Source organism: Salmo trutta, chromosome 27 (genome assembly GCF_901001165.1).
Source record: "Salmo trutta chromosome 27, fSalTru1.1, whole genome shotgun sequence".
NCBI lineage: Eukaryota > Metazoa > Chordata > Actinopteri > Salmoniformes > Salmonidae > Salmo > Salmo trutta.
In genome coordinates, this window is record NC_042983.1 from 1,994,450 (window position 1) to 2,016,382 (window position 21,933).

General features: G+C 45.2%; 1 protein-coding gene across 2 annotated transcripts in view; it reads left to right on the forward strand.

Moving 5' to 3' along the window:
• znrf3 (zinc and ring finger 3) overlaps nt 1–17,127 on the forward strand; it is a 111,307-nt gene extending 94,180 nt beyond the window's left edge. The window contains exons 3-8 of one of the 2 annotated variants that reach the window (XM_029716296.1): nt 7,756–7,830; nt 10,272–10,403; nt 10,943–11,050; nt 13,028–13,195; nt 14,154–14,256; nt 14,595–17,127. In XM_029716296.1, coding sequence (XP_029572156.1) covers nt 7,756–7,830; nt 10,272–10,403; nt 10,943–11,050; nt 13,028–13,195; nt 14,154–14,256; nt 14,595–16,498 — 2,490 coding nt within the window. In that variant the 3' untranslated portion in view covers nt 16,499–17,127. Of the gene's footprint in view, nt 1–7,755; nt 7,831–10,271; nt 10,404–10,939; nt 11,051–13,027; nt 13,196–14,153; nt 14,257–14,594 lie in introns of both variants that reach the window. The other variant, XM_029716295.1, reaches the window with a different exon arrangement.
• Nucleotides 17,128–21,933: the final 4,806 nt, after the last annotated feature.

Consider the following 21,933-nt stretch of genomic DNA (forward strand, 5'->3'; position numbering starts at 1 on the left):
GCAGCCTCCACTGGTGTACATACAGTATCTAACAGTTGGACCTAGTGTTCATGCTGATCTATCCTGAGAAAAGTCCCTTTCCAGACTGCATGGTGAAATCTTCTTTCCTTTAAAAAAAACACAAGCTGGCAGATGTACTTACCCGTTTCTAAACATAGGCTTCTTCTTCCTCTCTGTCCTCTGTGTCTAGACGCCAGGCTCTCCTCCTCTCCTCGTTGTAGGCTGTGGTTTCTGTCCACTTGGGTTGGATTGTACCCTCTTTCTCATGCTCAGGGCCAACATGTAGCCCGTTGAGCCAGCGGCTGGGCCGCACACTGTGGCTCTGGCTTTAAGTCAGTGGCTCTGTCCCAATTGGCACCATAGGGTTCTGATCATAAGTAGTGCACTATGTAGAGAGTAGGGTGCTATTTGAGACTCCGACTAGCTCTGGGTAAGTGTAAGTGTTTATGACAGACAGGCCATATGCATGGCATGGCAGAGAGCTAGAGTTTAGAGTTTCTGACCTGTGAGTTTCATGTTTTGTTTACTTTAAAACATACATCTTTACATTGGCATCTTTACATTGTTATTTCAGTCACCCTTGCCACTTTTTACTTACGCAAAGACAAGGCCATATCTTTCTATAGTTCTCCTACAAATATGTTATGGAGATTCACATTGTTATCTAGTAGCGGTGGAAGTAACATTACTTGAAATTCCAGAGCGGTTTTGAATCGATGAAACAGAATTACTGATCAGAACATGATTTTTTTTTGCCTGATGCTATACTTGTACAACACCAGCATATTCTTTCTTTACATCATAGAAACCCTTGAACAGTGTGTGAAAGTGTAGGAGTAGAAGGTTTTAGTGTGACAAGACGTATGACGTTGTGGAGTAGTGGGTCGGCCTTTTCTCTCTTCATAGGGACTAGAGCACACTGCTACTCTGCTCTGTTTTTCTGTGCTCTACTCCATTCTACTCAACTCTGCTCTGTTGTACTCTGCTCCACTCTGCTCTGCTCAGGGGAAATCGTTTTTTTTTGTTGAGATGTAAACAACCCAATCCTCATCCTTCCTCTCAACGTGTGTGTGTGTGTGTGTGGTGTGTGTGTGTGTGTGTGTGTGTGTGTGTGTGTGTGTGTGTGTGTGTGTGTGTGTGTGTGTGTGTGTGTGTGTGTGTGTGTGTGTGTGTGTGTGTGTGTGTGTGTGTGTGTGTGTGTGTGTGTGTGTGTGTGTGTATGCTCCTGTGTGCTTGTGTGTGTGTGTGCTCGTGTGTGTGTGCTTTACGTTAAAAGAGGGAGCTGCGCTTGCCTGTAGGTACATTTTTGCTGTCATCAGGCAGGCGAGTCCCTACACTGCAGCGCATGCCCAAATGGAGATTCTTTAGCGGGGATCTCTTTCTTCTTGAAGCGTCTTACCAAGAGCTATTAATTATTAACGTAGATGGCTAACATCAAAGCGTCTGAATTAAATGGACTACAGCCAGAGCCTGGCAATGGAGAGCTGAAACTAGGTGAGAGGGAAACACACAGAGAACAGAATAAGAGAATTCACTCTTCGCCTCAGAAGTTTAAACGCATTTATGCAGTTGGGGAAAAAAGAAACGTGTTAGCTCCTATAAAGTGGACACGACTGTCGACCTAAAGAAAGGACTAGCCAAGGAGTTCTATTTAACCCCATTAGAATCAACTCGTTGGTCTCCGTGTGTGGATTGCATACTGCATTCCCTATGTGGAGTACTACTTTGTTGTGAGTCAGTTTGTTGTTGATCGATGGTGAAGCATTAGTGAATCATTCATCCCCTTCTACCCTGTGAGAACCTGTATTAAAGAATACACACACACACACACACACACACACACACACACACACACACACACACACACACACACACACACACACACACACACACACACAGTGCCAGCTCACTGCACACTTCCTCTAGTCAAAATTAAGGTGAATGTGGATTGAGGTGGAGGGGCGCCAGTCAGCCTGGCCTGTAGTACACAGATGTACAGTACCAGTCAAGTTTGGAGGCACCTACTCATTCCAAGGTTTTTCTTTATTTTCACTATTTTCTACATTGTAGAATAATAGTGAAGACATCAAAACTATAAAATAACATATGGAATCATGTAGTAACCAAGTAAGTGTTAAACAAATCAAAATGTATTTTAGATTTGAGATTCTTCAAAGTAGCCACCCTTAGCCTTGATGACAGCTTTGCACACTCTTAATAATCAGAGGGCGGTCCTTAGCGAACCCCACTCATAATATCACACTCAAAATATCAGAGAACCGGGGTTCCCCTCCCCACTCAGACCTCTCCCAGACAGTCCTAGAGCAAATTGCTCTTTGCTAAGAAGCTATTTTTGATTTTTGTTTCTTTGACCATTTTAATTAAAACAATCACAGTAAGAATTTTGCTAAGACCATCTGAGAATGGTCTGAGTGGGGACGGGAAAACTGAAAACTAGCTGTTATTGAGGTTTGTAACTCTTTCTTGTTGGCCTATTAACTAATTTATCGCATGGTGATGTCAGCAGGCAAGCCAAAACTCCATCCCACTGTTTCTTGAATAATTGAACTTATAAATGCCTCATGAGGTTAGTTTAACCGTCGTACCTCATCAAAAAATATTAGCTTGTTTCTCTCCAATGTTTGGCACTGGCAAGCCCTTGCTGGGCCTTCTTGCCTCATTGGCAGTGATGTGGTGGTGTATGCAGTAACCTCTCCTCACACTTAAGTCTTAGAAGCTCTAATGCTGCCATTCGACTCAACAGAAGCCACTGATGGAATGGCAAGCAGGAAGATATGGGCTAATGGCTCATGCTGAAATTCTGCTGTATTCTGCTGTATTTGCCTGACTTACTGCTGCACATTTGCAATATTGAATTTGACTCTTTGCACTTAATTGGAGGGGGCAGCAGGTAGCCTAGTGAGCGTTGGGCCAGTAACCAAAAGGTTGCTGGATCGAATCCCCGAGCTGACAAGGTCAAATCTGTCGTTCTGCCCCTGAGCAAGGCAGTTAACTTCACTAGGGTAGGGGGCAGCATTTGGAATTTTGGATGAATTCTGGATCTTCTTGGTCCTGAAACTAAGGGTGTACGGACCAAGAAGATGCAGGGACAACCCGTCAGGAAAAAACTCAAAGTTTGGGAATATCAGTATAATGAGACATGTCCCAAAAACAGTGCACAAGAGGTCAACTCCTCTATAGGCGAGGGCCCTTCCAGGCCCCTCTGAAGGCTATCACCCTTGCCATTATAAATCAATATAATGGTCCCCGTGACCTTGACAGGCCTTGAGCGCCTATAGAAGACAGCCACTCAATTTCGAATCTGGCCAAGGTCCGCTTGTAGACATTAACCTGTCTGGGGTATGTGGGACGATTTCGTCCCACCTACGTAACAGCTACTGAAATTCCAGTGGCGCGATTTTTGAATCGTTAGAAATACTATTACTTCAATTTCTCAAACATATGACTATTTTACAGCTATTTAAAGACAAGAATCTCGTTAATCTAACCCCACTGTCCGATTTCAAAAAGGCTTTACAACGAAAGCAAAACATTAGATTATGTCAGCAGAGTGCCCAGCCAGAAAAAATCAGACAGCCATTTTTCAAGCTAGCATATCATGTCACATAAACCCAAACCACAGCTAAATGCAGCACTAACCTTTGATGATCTTCATCAGATGACACACCTAGGACATTGTGTTATACAATACATGCATGTCTGTTCAATCAAGTTCATATTTATATCAAAAAACAGCTTTTTGCATTAGCATGTGACGTTCAGAAAACGCATAACCCCCGGCAAACTTCCGTTGAATTTACTAACAGTTTGCTAAATTACTCACGATAAACGTTCACAAAAAGCATAACAATTATTTTAAGAATTATAGATACATTACTCCTCTATGCACTCGATATGTCCGATTTTAAAATAGCTTTTCGGATGAAGCACATTTTGCAATAATCTAAGTACATAGCCCGGCATTACAGGGCTAGCTATTTAGATACCCACCCAGGTCAGCATCCACCAAAATCACATTTCCTACAAGAAAAATGTTCTTACCTTGCTTGTTCTTCATCAGAATACACTGCCAGGACTTCTACTTCAATAACAAATGTTGGTTTGGTCCCAAATAATCCATCGTTATATCCAAACAGCGACGTTTTGTTCGTGAGTTCTAGAATGCTTCTTCCCGGTTTCGCGCATGGCGCATTGGCGTGTCAAAAATGTCTAAATATTCCATTACCGTACTTCGAAGCATGTCAACCGCTGTTTAAAACCAATTTTTATGCCATTTATGTCGTAGAGAAGTGATAATATTCCGACCGGGAGTATGCATTGAGCCTAAACAGCCGAATAAAATTTCTCCTCAGAAGCGACTCATGCACGCGCATCATTCAAAGGTCCTCGGAGCAGCCACTTACAAAAGGCGATAATCTGTTTCAACCTGAGGTTCCCTCGTAAACCTTCAGTTATTTCGCGGGCTCTGAGAGCCTATTGGAGCCCTGGGAATTGTCACGTTACAGCTAAGATCCTTACTTTTCAATAAAAAGATGCAAGACGCACGACTCCTTGTCAGACAGGGTACTTCCTGCTTGAAACCTTGTCAGGTTTTTGCCTGCCATAGGAGTTCTGTTATACTCACAGACACCATTCAAACAGTTTTAGAAAATTCAGAGTGTTTTCTATCCAAACCTGAACAATAATATGCATATTCTAGCTTCTGAGTTGGTGTAGGAGGCAGTTAAAAATGGGAACATATTTTTCCAAAATTCTCAATACTGCCCCCTAGCCCAGACAGGTTAAGGAGCCCAAACTCCACTGGAGGATGGGAGAACGGGGTCATCAGTCCCCAACTCCTGTGCTATCTCAAGGATTTCCGTGACTTGATCCCATCGTCATCCTCGTTGTCCCCTAACTCGCTTTCCCCTGACACTACTTCGTCAGACAGTCAGAGGAGGGAGTCGAGGGTATCCGTGACCTTGCCCCAACTGGGCTCGGTTGCGGGGAGCTGAGCCTCAGCTGTCGCTTTTGGCTCGGAGGCATGAGGGGCTAACGAGATAAAAGCACATTTCAGCCTCCTCTTCAGACCTGCTGTAGTAAGCAATCTGCAGTGCTTACAGGACTCGGGGTCCTCGAGCGCCTCCTAGGCATGTTCCCTACCCAAGCAGTTAATGCATGGGGGGGGGGGAATCTTTCCCCGCTATCATGAAGCCGCAAGCACAAGAACGTGGGTGCACTCTGTAACGCTATAGTTGCGAGGCTAGTGGGGCGTAAGCTAGCTAGCAGCCACCTCATGGTGAAGGTATGCTGTGGCTAGCTCAGTGCTGGCTGAAGGAAACCGAGTGACCGAGTTAGCATTCAGAGAAAAAAGCTCCCGTGACCGACGGTTCCGTGAGGGTGGAGAGGGTCGGTCTAGCTAACACAACGGGTGAACGTAGCTTAACTAGACTATAGAAGGGAGCTAGCAAAGCTACCGTGTTGCAGGTAGGGTATGCTAGTGAGGTTTGCTTGCCTCTCAGCAAGCTAGCCAAGTTAGCCGAAGCCTTGCAACATGGGCTAACTGAGTCTCAATAGCTAGCAGTGACACTAGCTACTAACGGAGACTGAGAAGTAGACATTTGTACTTAAATCAAAAACCTGGTTAGAAGTCAACCTCTCAACAGGGTCTGAAGACCTATGCTCGGCAGCGATACCCTTCACGGTTCACTTGTGAGCTGGCAACCGGTATCCAGTCGATATGAGGAGAACTAGAGTAGTGATACTTCTGTTGAGGAAGAGAAGTGAGAATAACCAGCGGGCAGGAAAGTGGCTCCTTTGATGGAATTGTGAGGGTCACCTCATTCGCCGCTTTGCCTGTCTGTCTCCAACAGAGTGTTTTAGATTGATACTTTCGAGAGTAGGCCGTCCTTAGTGAACCCCAAATGTGAGATATCAAAATGAATAATTAAAAGAGAACTGAAAACGAGCTGTTACTGGCAGAGAATTTTGGAACTCTTTTTTTCTTATTGGTCTGTTTACTAATTCACCACCTGGTGATGTCGCCAGGCAGGCCAAAACACCATCCCACCAAAACAGGCAGCTCTTTAGTGTGTCCTAAATGGCACCCTATTCCCTTTTATAGTGCACTTCTTTTAACCAGAGACCTGGGCCCTGGACAAAAGAAGTGCACTACATAGGCAATAGGCTGTCATTTGGTATACTGGTCTGTGTCACGTTACACCATGTAGTAAGAAAGAAAGTTGAGACAGACCACATGTGCTCATCCTTCCAAAGTTATCATCGTGTTGTTTACCTCTCCATGGACTGGGGTCGACTCCCTCGGTCATCTCTCTCTCGCGCTCTCGGTCTCTCTCTCGGTCTCTCTCTCTCTAGCCGCTGGGCCTAGCTGCTGCTGGAGTCAGGCCATTCAAAGTCACACAACCCCCTCCAGTGGCTGGGAGTGAGAGTGCAATGTGTTTGGGGGGAAAATACATTGAAACAACTGAGTCTAAAAAACATTAAGGACACCTGCTCTTTCTATGACATAGGCTGACCAGGTAAATCCATGTGAAAGCTATGATCCCTTATTGATGTCACATGTTAATTCCACTTCTATCAATCACGCCTTCCCTGTGGCTCAGTTGGTAGGACATGGTGTTTGCACTGCCAGCATGGTGTGTGCAATGCCAGGGTTGTGGGTTCGATTCCCACGGGGGGCCAGTACAAAAAAAATAAACCAAAAATGTTAAAAAATGCATGAAATGAAATGTATGTGTTCACTACTGTAAGTCGCTTTGGATAAGAGCATCTGCTAAAATGTAAATGTAATCAGTGTTGACAAAAGGGAAGAGACAGGTTAAAGAAGGATTTTGAAGCCTTGAGACATGGAATGTGTGTATGTATCATTGAGGGTGAATGGGCTTGACAAAAGATTTTAGTGCCTTTGAACGGGGTATGGTAGTAGGTGACATGCGCTCCGGCTTGTGTCAAAAACTGCAACGCTGCTGGGTTTTTTACGCTCAACAGTTTCCCGTGTGTATCAAGAATGGTCAACCACCCAAAGGACATCCAGCCAACTTGACACAACTGGGGGAAGCATTGGAGTCAACATGGGCCAGCATTCCTCTGGAACGCTTTCAACACCTTGTAGAGTCCATGTCCCGACGAATTGAGGCTGTTCTGAAGAAATGAGGCGTGCAACTCAATATCAGGAAGGTGTTCTTAATGTTTTGTACACTCAGTGTAAACACACTTTGGTTGTTATTTAAGCAACAATACTGACGAGTGCGCAACTATGGGGTAAAACAGACTGGGTTGTCTTAGACTATTGGCAACATGTAAACTATATTTCGTCTCCAAATGTTTATTGAAAACATAAACACATTTGCACACACTTGTTGTCTTTCAATCACATTGTTACAGTTGTTGGTTAGCTAGCTATAACAAGATACAACGCGCTGAAACGAGCCACCTAGGATTCCCCACAAGGCAGCTTCTTGTCATCGTTGCTAGCTATTTGTCCGTTCAGAATCATAACAACACATCGCCTTCCATGCCACATTTATGCGCGTGCATTATGTTTTGGTGCCAACACGTCTATTTTTCTACCTCAAAAGATCTTGTCTGTCTGGCTCTCGGTTTCAATTTCCGTTTCAGATGTACTTATTTGAGTTCAAGGTGATGTTTGTAAACAAATGTAGAGAGTGAAAGTAGTGCCTTCATTTGAATGATTTATGCATATCTCCTGATTGTGTTTTTCTCTGTTTCTTGCAGGCGAAGCGAGCGGTTCAGAGGGGAGCGACGGCTGTCATCTTTGACGTGTCCGAAAACCCTGATGCCATCGATCAGGTCAGTATACATACATACACACACACACACAGCACTCGCATCCGAAGTCTCCACTTATTCAATGAAGGAAACAGAGTAGCTAAGCCAACGTGCTAAGGTTAAAAACAGATTCCTCTCCATTCAAACACCCAAATTCTTCTTCTCTTTCCAAAGACCTTCTGTCCTAACAGACCACTGTCAACTGACTGAGACATGCCCTGCTATGACAAGCAGGTTGTGTGTTTGCCCAACAATATACTTTTTTTCTTTCTGGTCAAACCCATGTGGATAAAGCAGGCTCATTCAACTATTAGGGGCTTTGAGTCTAGCCTAAGGACCCCTTCCCAAATGGCATTCTATTCCTTATATGGTGCATAGAGCTCTCGTCAAAAGTAGTGCACTATATAGGGAATATGGTGCCATTTAGGATGCAGACTGAGTCCTACCCTGCCTGCCTTAAGAACAGTGTACTGTGTGAGAAAGACGTTAAATTGATATTCAGGTTAGGGTTTTACTCAACCAGGACCGTGCTCTGTGGAGCTCATAATTGCAGAGGTAGTTTAGAGCTGCTACTGCACACCAACACGTTACCTCATCCCCTAGTACCCCGAATAATCCGAGTCTCTCTCGCTTTTATCTCTCTCTCGTTCTGACTCTTTTTTTTCTCTTCTCTCTCTGATTTTTCCCTTTCTACTTCTTTCTCCTTCTCTCCCTCTGTCTCTCTCTCTCTCTCCTTCCATTCTACCTGAGCTAGTTCCTGTTTCTATGTTGTTGGCTGGTGAGCTCCCTGCCTGTAATACAGAAGTCTCTCCTCCACCCTCTAGCCTCCACCGGTGCAGCGTAGATAGCAGCTTTGTCAGAGAGAAGAATTCTCCTGTGGTATTCAGCCAGGCCCAGAGCACCAGGCCCGGACATGCAGGTTTCTCTGTGTTCAGGCCTCCAGGCTGTAGGCTACAGCAGCAGTGTAGCAGCGACCCACAGAGATAAAAGGCTTGAGAAGGGACCACATGAAAGGCAGTGTGGCCCGCGGGGTTAAATTCCCCTAAGAGGGTTTCCAGTCGCAGCTGCCCAATCGGTACAGACACGACCCACAAGGCCGAGGGGCAGGGAGGAGGAGTTACAGAGGGTTAGAAAGTTAACGTTTTTAACATCTCTTCTTTAAGTTGTTCTTGCCATTTACATCATCTATTTACTTTTACGAAGGCTTTAATTTAATGTAGAGTTAAACATGATGGTTTTTGATAATAGAGAAGCACTTTGTTTAAGTTCCATTTGACTTCGAGTGGTTGAGTATCTCATCTTTCAAATTCACTTTGTTCTTCAATTCAAGCACATGCAGCTAGCAGTGTTGGCACTTTTGAGAGTCTAGTGTAGATTAACTTTGTAGATTGCAGTGGGAAAGAACACAAGCAGAGGCAGAGATGTGAAATTGCCATTTGCTATACTGTAACCAGAGAGAGCATATTTCACTTGGTAACATGACGACGGGAAGAGATTGAAAAGTGAATATCCCTGGTATTTCCCCTGGCCTTTCTAAATTACAGACGAGAGAACAGGGAGGTAGGGGAGCCGACAGAATGGAGAGACTAGAGAGGACCGGGAGGGAGGCTGAGAGACTAGAGAGACCAGATAGGGAAGGAAGGGAGGGAGGCTGACTGATTGGAGAGGCTAGAGAGCAGGGGGAGGGAGGGAGGCTGACAGACGAGGGAGGCAGACGGGGGAGGTAGGCTGACAGGGGAGGGAGGGAGGACAACAGACTAGAGAGGGCAGGAAGGGACGGAGAGAGGCCGACAGTCTAGAACAGGGGTGTCAAACACATTCCATGGAGGGCCTAGTGTCTGTGGGTTTTGGGTTTATCCTTTCAATTAAGACCTAGACAACCAGGTGAGGGTTGTTCCTTACTAAAATGGGGACTTGAATTCATTAAAACCCACAGACACCCGTCCCTCTGTGGAATGAGTTTGACACATGGACTAGAGAGACTAGAGAGGGCAGGAAGGGAGGGAGGCCGACAGCAAACTGGAGAAAGAGGAGCTCAGTGCAGGAGGCAGTCCACAGTTTCCACATCACTCTCTATCTATCCTACAGGTTATTTTCTCAATGGGAAATAAAATGAGAGAGTATGATGATGATAGGACACAGTTCTTATTCTTCATTTACAGTACTGAAGGCCGATGTGGTGTGGGCCGGTTCTCCTGTATAGCTGACCTGTTGTGTGTGTGTGTGTGTGTGTGTGTTCTCCTGTATAGCTGACCTGTTGTGTGTGTGTGTGTGTGTGTGTGTGTGTGTGTGTGTTCTCCTGTATAGCTGACCTGTTGTGTGTGTGTGTGTGTGTGTGTGTGTGTGTGTGTGTGTGTGTGTGTGTGTGTGTGTGTGTGTGTGTGTGTGTGTGTGTGTGTGTGTGTGTGTGTGTGTGTGTTCTCCTGTATAGCTGACCTGTTGTGTGTTCTCCTTTCCTGCAGCTGAACCAGGTAGCGGAGGACCCTCTGAAGAGGCCAGTGGTTTATGTGAAGGGGGTCGATGCTGTTAAGCTGATGAACATAGTCAACAAGCAGAAAGTGGCCCGTGCCAGAATCCAGCACAGACCACCAAGGGTAAGAGCCTGACAAGCCAAACCAGAACTACTGGGAAGATGCTAGGTGTGTGTGTGTGTGTGTGTGTGTGTGTGTGTGTGTGTGTGTGTGTGTGTGTGTGTGTGTGTGTGTGTGTGTGTGTGTGTGTGTGTGTGTGTGTGTGTGTGTGTGTGTGCGCGCACAACTGCAAGTGAATGGACTAGCCAAACCATATTTTGATCATAACTCTTATTTAAACCCTACACACTTCACAAAGCACCATAGTGAGTCTAGTCCCACAGCTAACAGTTACAGACATGGGAAGACATTCTTCAAGAGAAATCTGAGCCTCTCCTTTATTCTCTCTCTCTCTCGCTCTCTATTCTTCGTTATATCACAACAATTTTCACACAGTCATTTTATCAATGGATGGTGACAGGGGTGCATCTATGCCCAGTTCTGTGCTTCAATGCCTGTGTGCCTGCACGTGTGTATGCAAGCATGTGTGTGAGATGTCTGCCTTTGGCTGTATAGACATCATTTAACAAACCCTTCTCCCCCTGTCTCCCTCCCTACAGCAGCCTACGGAGTACTTTGACATGGGGATCTTCCTGGCCTTCTTCGTAGTGGTATCTCTGGTCTGCCTCATACTGCTCATCAAGATCAAACTAAAACAGAGGAGAAGCCAGGTGAGCGCACACACACACACACACACACACACACACACACACACACACACACAGTCTTGCGCAGCTAACCTTGTGGTGACATACAATTCAGTCCCATTCAAAATCCTATTTTCCCTAACCCCTACCCTGTGCCCTAACCTTAACCTTAACCCAAAAACCTAACCCTAGTTCCTAACCCTAAAACTAAACCTAGTTCTAACCCTAACACTAATTCTAACCTTAACCCTAAACCATAGAAATAGCATTTGACTTTTTGTGGACTTCTGGTCCCCACATCTAACACGTCCACACACACAGAGTGCTCCACCATGTCCTCATAATGCTAGTTCACCTAGGGTTGGAGACATTAGATGCTATGCTGATGGATGTGTTCTGAACAGGATGTTACTGTAGTGTAGGCCTGGAGTGGTCCATGAGTCCGGATTAACCTCTTTTGGCGCATGGACCGCTAGCGGGACACCTACAACAACATCCAGTGAAATTGCAGAGCGCGAAATTCAAAATACAAAAATTGTAATATTAAAAATTCATGAAAATACAAGTGTCATACATCATTTAAAAGCTTAACTTCTTGTTAATCCAACCGCGTTGTCAGATTTCAAAGAGGCATTACGGCGGAAGCATACCATGCGATTATCTGAGGACAGCGCCTCACACCAAAATACTTTTTCAACCAGCACAGGCGTCACAAAATCACAAATAGCGATTAAATAAATCACTTACCTTTTGAAGATCGTCCTCTGTTTGCAATTCCAAGGGTCCCAGCTACACAATGAATGGTCGTTTTGTTCGATAAAGTCCTTCTTTATATCCAAAAAAATCTGTTTAGTTGGCGCCAATGATCTCAGTAATCCACTCGTTCAACATGCATACAAACGAAATCAAAAAGTTACCAGTAAAGTTCGTCCAAACAAGTCAAACGATGTTTCTAATTAATCCTCAGGTACTCTAATATCTAAATAAATGATAATATTTAAGATGGAGAATACTATGTTCAATAGGGAAGATAAATAACGAAGAGTGCGCACCTCCTTCACACGCCAACAAGACTACTTTTCTAATGAGAGACACCTTGTAGTTCTTCCCAACTACTTGCTCATTTTTCAAAAAACAAGCCTAAAACCCTTTCTAAAGACTGTTGACATCTAGTGGAAGCCATAGGAACTGCAATCTGGGTCCTATCTATTTGTATTTCCCATAGGCTAGCACTGAAATGGCCTGTGACCTGAAAAAAAGATAATCCACGGATTTTCCTCGGGTTTTCGCCTGCCATATCAGTTGTGTCATACTCACAGACATTATTTTAACAGTTTTAGAAACTTCAGAGTGTTTTCTATCCAATGCTACCAATGCTATATGCATATCCTAGCTTCTGGGCCTGAGTAACAGGCAGTTTACTTTGGGCACGTCAGTCATCTGAAATTCCGAACAAAAACCAGTCTCCAAAACAGGTTTTTAACATCTAATTAACCTTGATGGTGAGCAGCACAGTAGCAGGTGAAATCCTGCCAGCATACCTGTGTGTGTCTGTGTATGTTGTGTGTGTTAGACAGAGGAACACACTCAAGGGGACCGCGTTTGGGATTAATATAGAGAAACCTGCCAGTGTGTGCACACGTGTTTCTGTTTGCGTGTGTGTGTGTGTTCCTGATGAGCCATGTCGACTTCCTTGAAGTGTTAATTAAAATAGCAGTTTGTCACACGTTACGAAACCTCTTTCCAGTTGAGTTCACACTGGGGCATGCTAAGGACACTGTCCTCAACATATTGCTGACTCTATGTAGGCTACATGACCATCACTGTACCTGTCTACCAACACTGTACCTGTCTTTATGTACCTGTCTACCAACATTCTACCTGTCTACCAACATTATCTACCAATACTGTACCTCTCTTTATGTACCTGTTGTGTACCATTATTCCCAGCCTGACCATTTCTATCCCTCCTCTCTCTTCTCACTCTATCCCCATCTCCAGAGTTCTATGAACAGGATGGCCATCCAGGCCCTGGAGAAGATGGAGACCAGGAAGTTCAAGGCCAAGGTCAAAGGGCAGCGCGAGAGCAGCTGCGGGGCATCGGATTCCCTGAGCAGTAGCTCCACCTCCGACTGCGCTATCTGCCTGGAGAAGTACATCGACGGAGAGGTGCGAGAGAGAACACACACACACACTGAATACCGTTCATAAAAAAAGTTGTGAGAGACTTTGTTATGTCAGAGAGTGGCATTTTAATCGGAGTGGTATTTGAAAGGGGTGAGTTTAAGGCACATGGTCAAACTGACTTGAATTTCTGAAGTCACTGTAGAAAGATGTTTCCTAGACCCTAATTTGGGACCTTTGAAGGTTTACAGTAACACCATTGCTAATCATGGCCCAGCCTGGGGACGTCAGGGGACCAACCCAGAGCCCCGGGCCCCCAGGGGACCCAGTCAGCCAGTGAGTGTGTTATGTGTCGTCTTGGGAAACCAGGGGAAGAAAACACACAACAAAGCATAGTAGTGATATAAAAGGCTGAATGGCATCAAAGGGGTTTGAGCAGTGAAGTAAGACAAAAGATGGGAGGGATAGAGCCCAAACAGGAGATGAGTCATGCTAAGGGGCAGTGAGAGAGGAAGGGAGAGAAGGAGAGGGGGGAGAGAGAGAGAGAGAGAGGGAAACGGCGAGAGAGACAGAGGGAAAAACTTGAGCTATCTCTGTCCAAGAACTGAATAATAATGATCCTTCTTTGTGTCAGTGAGTCTTGCTGTGTTCTGTATAAGGCTCTCTCTGGCTCGGCCAACGGCATGGTGTCAGGTTTGAGAATAAGGGTGACTGGTGTAGTTTGAGGGTTCTGTGCTGCCATGATGAGTAGTGTAGTCTTGGGTTTGATTGTGAGGTTGGATTTGTTCAGTGTAGCTGTATACTGATGTATAATGTGACACCGGTGAGAAGAGAAACCTTCTTGCTGCTTTGCTGCCACCTGTTGGCCATTCATCCATCAAACGGCAATAATGTCCTTCGATATCATAAGCCTTAACTAAGCTTAACTCTTCTTCTTCCCCCTCTCCTCCTCTTCCCCTGTTTCCTCCTCCTCCTCTTCTCCTCCTCTCCTTCCCCTCAACAGGAGCTGCGGGTCATCCCCTGTGCCCACAGGTTCCATAAGAAGTGTGTGGACCCTTGGCTCCTCCAGCACCACACCTGCCCTCACTGTAGACACAACATTATCGGTGAGTTGGTACACACTGGCTGCATCCCAAATGGCACACTATTCCCCATGGGCCCTGGTCAAAAGTAGTGTACTATATGGGGAACAGGATGCCAGCGGGGGAGCACCTGTGGCTCTCTAATAAGAGTTTTCAGTCAGCACTTTTGTTAGACTACACAACCCACTAAAACAGTAAAAGCAAAATGCAGTTGATATAAAATACCCTTTTCATTAAATAAAGTAAATATTACAGCACATGAAACTTTAACTGTAACAAAGCTAACCTTTGAAAGACTCTTCTTTGACTCTCTAGGTTAACCTTAATCAAACAATCTCCCTCTTTCACACCCCTCTTCTCAGAGCAAAAGAAGGGAAACCCCGGCCCTGTCTGCATGGATGGCAATCCCGTCCACAGCCGGCAGCAGAGGGTAGTCCTGCCCGTCCACTACCCAGGCAGGGTGCACCGTGCTGGGCAGGTGACTACCTACCCCACCCGCACCTCCATGGACCCCCATGGTAACCCCATCACAATGCTCACTGTGGACCACCACCCAGACCCCCAGGGCCTGTACCCTCCCCAGTCTGCCCACGCCGGGGCCTTCCTCCGGGGCTACCACCCCCACACTACCGTGCACCTGGACCACTCCCTCAACCCCCACCACTGTGGCCTGGAACACCAACACCGCGGCCTGGGCCTCAACCCCCCCACCTACCCCCAGCACCAGCAGTCCGGGCCCCACCATGGAGCCTTCAAGAGGCCCAAATTCCATGGGCGCAGCTTCTCGCGTGCTGCCTGCTACTCGCAGTATGAGACCATGTACCAACACTACTACTTCCAGGGCCTGACCTTCCCCCAGCAGGGTGAGGGGGCTGCAGGCGTAGTGGGGGTGGCTGGGGGCGCCGGGCCCCACAAGGGCCACCACAGCAGGGCCTTCCAGGGGGGTCTGCTCTACCCCACGGTGGTCCACATGGCCCCCGCTACCAGCTCCAGGATAGGGGAGGCAGGGAGCGGTGCCTCAGGCCTGGGCTGTTACCATGGCCACCACTCTGTGTGCAGCGGTTACCTGGCCGACTGTCCGGGCAGCGACAGCAGCAGCAGCAGTTCGGGCCAGTGCCACTGTTCATCCAGTGATTCTATGCTGGACTGCACCGAGGTAAGCAACCAGGGGGTGTACGGCTCCTGTTCTACCTTCCGCAGCTCCCTGAGCTCTGACTACGACCCCTACGTCTACCGCAGTAAGAGCCCCTGCAGGGGTTCGCAAGGGGAGCCAGGGGCCACAGCCGCAGGGGCCTCCACCTGTCCCTCCACAGCCGAGGACTCCCTAACCCCAGCTCCCTCGGGGGGCCAAGATGGCTGCAACCTGCAGCCACAGCCTCCTCCAGGAGCCTGTGGGTTCGGCTCGGGGGACCAGCTCTCCAGCTGCAGTCTGGAGCCCAACTACAGCAGCCGCTCGTCACTGGAGCAACCCAGGGACACCAGCACCACTAGCACTACCTCAGCCGGCCCTCTAGAGGGAGCCGCTGACAGGGGGAAGGGGGGGCAGACAGGGGAGGAGATGGGGGGGAATCATGGCCTGGGGGGAGTAGGAGCAGGGGCGTGTAGCTGCTGTTTTGAGGTACTCCCACCCAACATGGAGTGCATAGGCCAGCAGGGGCAGGACTCGGACACGGCGGGGTCTCTGGCCTCCTCGGGGCGTGGCTGTCACAGGGGGGCGGAGTTCCATCAGCAGAGCTCCGCCTCTCAGCATCAGCAGAACTTTTACGGCCAGGGGGAGCACCTGTTGGCTCCGTCGGAGCAGGTGAGTTACGGGGGCCTGCCCTGCTTCTTCTACAAGGAGATGAAGGTCCACCGGGCAACAGGGGGGCGCTATAACGAGGATTATGCCGTGAACGTGCAGTACGCACACCACGCTGCAGACTCAGACGCCTGCTCCGGACAGGGCTGCTGTGGCGAGCTCAGCCAGAGAATACCCATAATCCATGAGCACACAGACTGTGAGCCGGGCTTGGGGGCGGAGACCCAGAGTAGCCTACTGCTAGGCAGCATCCTCACGGGGGAGGGGCAAGGGGGCGAGGGGCGGACTGGGACTCGTTGGCGGGTGGAGCCAGGTGAAGGGGGGTACTTCACTTCAGGACAGTTCAGAGGTCAAACGTACCCCACCCAGGAGGAAGAGACCAGGGCCCTGTTCCACCCCCGGAACTCCACTAACCACGACGCGTCGGGAAACAGTAAAGCTACAGATGAGGGGCTTGGCGGTATATGAGGAGGTGTGGAGCCCAGAAACAGCCTCTTTGGTACCGAACCAGTCAGTCGTTCAATCAGTCAATCAACAAACCCTCAGTTGCCTTGGTCTAAGCCTTGCTCGCTCGCTGAGCTCTGAATGTTATAATCCTATATGGTGATGGTGTGGATTTCTACTGAAAATTATATGATGGCCTGCCTGGTGTAACCAGGCCTATCCAGTTCATTCCTGTGGCTCAGCCCACCTCGTGGCCCCACCAGCAGCTCCTACAGGCTGCGATAGAGAATCAGGCTACAACATATGGGTGGAAGTTCAGTGGTTGGCTTGGCAGGGGCACAACACAACATGTAGGCTACTACCACATACCATCAGTGCCAGCCAGGGTCAGTCATGAGACCCATTAGAAGATAAACTAATTGTGTTAGCTGGGCCCAGTTTGTGAGATTGTATTTTCTGATTTGGTGAGTAGTTTTTCTTCACATGATATCGAAACTCCATTTTGTGCAAAACTTTTGAGGATTTCTTTCCTTTTTTCCTTCTTCTTCTTAATTCTTATTACACAAATGCCTGGATGTACATACAGTATGTATGCACTATATGTACAGTCAGGTCAAAAATGATTGGCACCCTTGTTAAAGATGAGCAAAAAAGACTGTATACAATAAATAACACAAATACTGAGCTATATTATATTTCTCGGGACTTGAACCCGATTGAAAACCTGTGGTTTGAATTGAAGAGGGCAAGTCCATAAGAGCAGATGAAGGATATCAAGGATCTGGAAAGATTCTGTATGGAGGAGTGGTCTAAGATCCCTCCCAATATGTTCTCCAATCTCATAAAACATTTCAGAAAAAGACAGTGTGGTTATCCTCACAAGGGGAGGGTGCTTGAGTATTGAAAAGAGGGGTGCCAATATTTTTTACCCCTATCTTTTTTAGATTTTTTTGTATTACTTGTTAAATAAAGTATCTTCCTCTAAGCAATTGTATTAGCATAAAATAAGTATTTTTTGCTCACCTTTAGACCTGAGTATGCGTGTACTGTACTGTACTGCTTTTATGACATACAGTTACCTATACAGCTTGGATAACAAGCTTCAACAAACCACCAACTCAGATGAAAGGTTATGGAAGAATAGCAAAACATTTCCTTTTTCTTTTTTAGGGGGTAGGGTGGGGATTGGGATCTTTGGTAGGGTGGGGATTGGGATCTTTGGTAGGGTGGGGATTGGGATCTTTGGTAGGGTGGGGATTGGGATCTTTGGTAGGGTGGGGATTGGGATCTTTGGTAGGGTGGGGATTGGGATCTTTGGTAGTTGGAGGACAGCCAGTGTCAGTCAGTCACCCACTTCTCTCATTGAGAAGATGAAGCTAAGCTATACAAACTACTCTACAGTTCTGTCTGTTGTTGGTATACTCAGACCAACACCAAGCCTTAGGCCAGCGAGCCATACTTACTATCTGGGGGGGACTGTGTCACTTTTTGGTTGAATAGAGGTCCACATAGTGACAAGGTTTCTCTGAGTTCCTCGAAAGAGATTTGGAAATCTTCAAAGGATTGGTTTCATTATCAGTTTAAGTTACTATTTTTAGTTTAGATGCTCATGTTTTTTTTTTTGGCAGTTACTCATCTAGCCTCCTCAACACTTAAGCTCTAATGTAGATGGTCGGAATGAGGCTCTTGTGTTGCTTCAAAAATAGGCCAAAGGAAAAAAAAGTGTCATTCACAAGGGATCTCTTTTATACTGTGGCTGTGTGTTTTTGTTGATGTATTTTTTTTACAACGCAGTTACAAAAAAAGCAGCATATCTGATTTTTTTTTAAAGATTATTAAATCACACAATACACATCATGCTCACAAACAATATCAACATTGTTTGTTCATTCATACCTTCTTTCTGTTTGTTTTACAGACTGTATTCTACTGTTTCTATGAAATGTACCCATTCTCTTCACAGAGGTGTTCGTTTTGAAATAACAATATTTATATGTCAACCCAGAGCCCTAATAAATTAAAGATATTGAGAATCTAATCTTGCCTTTGCATAGAGATGTACTGCAAATGAAAATTTGGGGGTACGCAAGTCACTATTTAATTTGTTTTAATTGTTTGTAGCACTTAAGATTATATAAAAAGAAAATGTGTACAAAAAAAATGCTTTTTAAAAAACAATAAGAATATCATTATTTTCTCCATCATTACCATTTTACAGATGTTTAAAAAGGTTAGAAATCAATCTGTATATTTCTGTATCTGTATAGCAGCACATTTCATAAATGGAAATATGTTCTCTGAATATTTATTTACTAATATATTTATCTTTAAGCCATGTCTTATGTTGAGTGTATGAACATTTTGGAGTTGTTATTTGGTTGCTTTCTTTGATAAATCACTAACATGAGACGTTGTAAATACATGGTAATTGCACATAAGACGATTTTAAATATTCTCTGACCAAAAACTGATTTAAAAAATGTAGTATCATACAGTTTTGTAATTAAAGTGTACAAAGATCTGTAAAATATACAGTTTTATTCAAGTAAATCATGTTGTGGCATCTTTCTTCCTAACCTTGTCATCTTAATTCACAACAGTTCAATTAGAAGTGATGTCTTAAGTCTGGGATACATCTCTTTTGGGAAGACCATTTTTGGAGGAAAGCATCTGGAATATTTCAAACCATGCAACTTAATCATAGTCTTTGTCTGGCCTGGAGTTAACTGAGTACACACTGCAGTTTTTTGGATTGAAAGCCAGTTATAACTGAAGTCACTGCTGTTCTGTGCCTGTACATACACCTAGGTTCAAATACATGTGTATTTGTTATTTAAATACTTATTGTCTGTGTATGAGTATTTTTTTTTATAATGTGGCCTGAATCAACTACTTATTTTGGAAGTATTTTAAATTATTTTCAAATGCTTATTTCAAATAATTTTTTTCAAATACATGGGAGTGTATTTAAGTCAGTGTATTTGAGTATTCTAATATATTCCAATATTCAACTACTTTTTAAATAAAACATATCTAAATTCTTACTTCCAAATGTCTTTTAAAGTAATTGGAATACCCTAAATACAAATAGTATTTGAACCCAGATCTGACATACACACATATTAGAGTTAAATGTATCAGGAATAAAGGTTAGACCCAGGTAGACTGTCAAAGTAAATGTTTATTATAGCAACAGGGGCAGGCAACGACAGGTCAAGGCAGGCATGGGTCGACAATCCAAAGTAAAGGGGCAAAGGTAGAGGACGGCAGGCAGGCTCAGGGTCAGGTCAGGCAGAGGTCGGTAAATCCAGAGGTGGGGCAAAGGTACAGGACGGCAGGCAAAGTGGTCAGGCAGGCGGGCTCAAAGACAGGACAGGCAAGGGTCAAAACCAGGAGGGCAAGAAAAAGAGAGACTGGGGAAAAGCAGGAGCTGAGAAAACCGCTGGTTGACTTGACAAACAAGACGAACTGGCAACTGACAAACATAGAGCACAGGTATAAATACACGGGATAATGAGGAAGACGGGCGGCACCTGGAGAGAGGTGGAGACAATCACAAGGGAAGATGAAACAGATCAGGGTGTGACAAAATGAGAGCGACAGGATATGACTTGTGTTTTGGATGTGAGAACACTCCGAAAGTGTCGCTGTTGGCATGGAACACATTTTGGAAAATGAGACTGCTTCTGCCCCATCTCCATATAGTGGGAGGGGATCAGCATCCCAAAGAGATCAATCAATGAAGTTTATTCATATGCACAGAATACAGCATAGACTACTACACAGCAAGCTCTCCTCTCAAAAGCGCAACATCTATACAAAAAAAAGTATTCAATAAAAATATAGTATTAAAGTAATCATACAAATTGTATGCGAAAACAACTGTATTATGATTGTTTATCCTTGATTCTTCTTCTCTAAACGCATTGGAGGAAAACATTATTTTTGAGACAGGCGTGAGGAGAGAGGGTGCAGTAATAAAGGAAATACAATTGAGATTCACCCCAATCTCACTGTTGACACCACCAGGGGTCACTCAAAGCATTCTGTATTGTAAGCCACACATTTCAAAGGGACATTCCAACTGGGCGGCAAGCAGCATGAGATGAATTCACACTGGATGTGCCCCAAATGGCACCCTATTCCCTATATAGTGTACTACTTTTGACCAGGACCCACTGTCACCTTAAAACTAGCCTCTCTTGACCGCTTTTATTTTGCCTGATAGTAATTTGAAGAACTGGATTTGACACTTATGACATAAGATTCTATTAACAATTATTGGTACACGAGTCAGAAAGCTGAATTTCCTCATTTTTTTTGCCACGGTGTTGCATCAGACAATGATGTTGCATTAGAATGGTTTAGTACAGCATCAATATCTGATCATATGGACTATTCATTCCAAAGACATTCTTCAATGCAGTCTTTTTGTGTTTCTGGGGCTAGACCAAAATGCCATGTGTTGTGCCATACCGCACACAGATACCACATTATCACTAGCATATGGTGTAGCATGATATGCAGTAGGCTATTACCAACCTCGCGTTGAGTAATATGCTCTATCTACGCAAATATACTCCAATACATCCTGCAGATATTGTATGAGTGCACGTGTGAAACCCCACCGTTTTCCATGTTGGTTTACCGTTTCCTCCTTTAGGTTTTCAGTTGTAGATCCTCAACACCTGGTGCCCCATGTACAAACACATACTGTGTACAGTAATTCCATTCTATTAAGTCTCCCGTTGCTGTATATGACCTAGTGACCCTCTAGCTTAACACAAATGACTATGTCATGGAGACTAAGTGACTTCAGGGTCTCACCCTACAGTGTCTAATCATTTGGTGTTGTCAGGGTTGTTGCCTTTGAGTCTGACCGTATACAGCTACAGAGAGCAGGGTAAAATGTGATGACCCACAGAAACAAAAAGAGCGCTACGTCAGCTCTGCGGCGAACAAAGCGCAGCTTATCCGGCTAAGAAAGCACTGGCAGAGACCCTAAGACAATTATGGGCGATTGACAATAAACACTATTCCACTAGTGGATTTAGGTAAATTTACACAGCAAATTGTCTTCGATCAAAAGCGTCACCTTTTCCCAGCAATCGATGCTCGATTAACTGCAAGAAATGTCATCTTTGACCTGAAACTATTTGACAGATGAACGCGAAGGGCTTTGTTGATTATTTAATTAGGTTGACAAACACAAATATGGCCTGGTCCAGAAATGACAAGTGTGGATGATGCAAACTAGCCCTATATCATAATTTTCAAGTCTGGAAAGACCCTTAATAAGCACTTAAGTGCTCATAAACTTGCAATAAGTGGTTATAAGCACTATGCCGCGCTACTGAGTCTCTTGGTTCACTAACTTCTTTCTACTGGGGATCCACATGCAAAATGTGGACATCTTATCAGAAGGTGTAAGGAGAAGAAAAGCATAACACACACGGCAC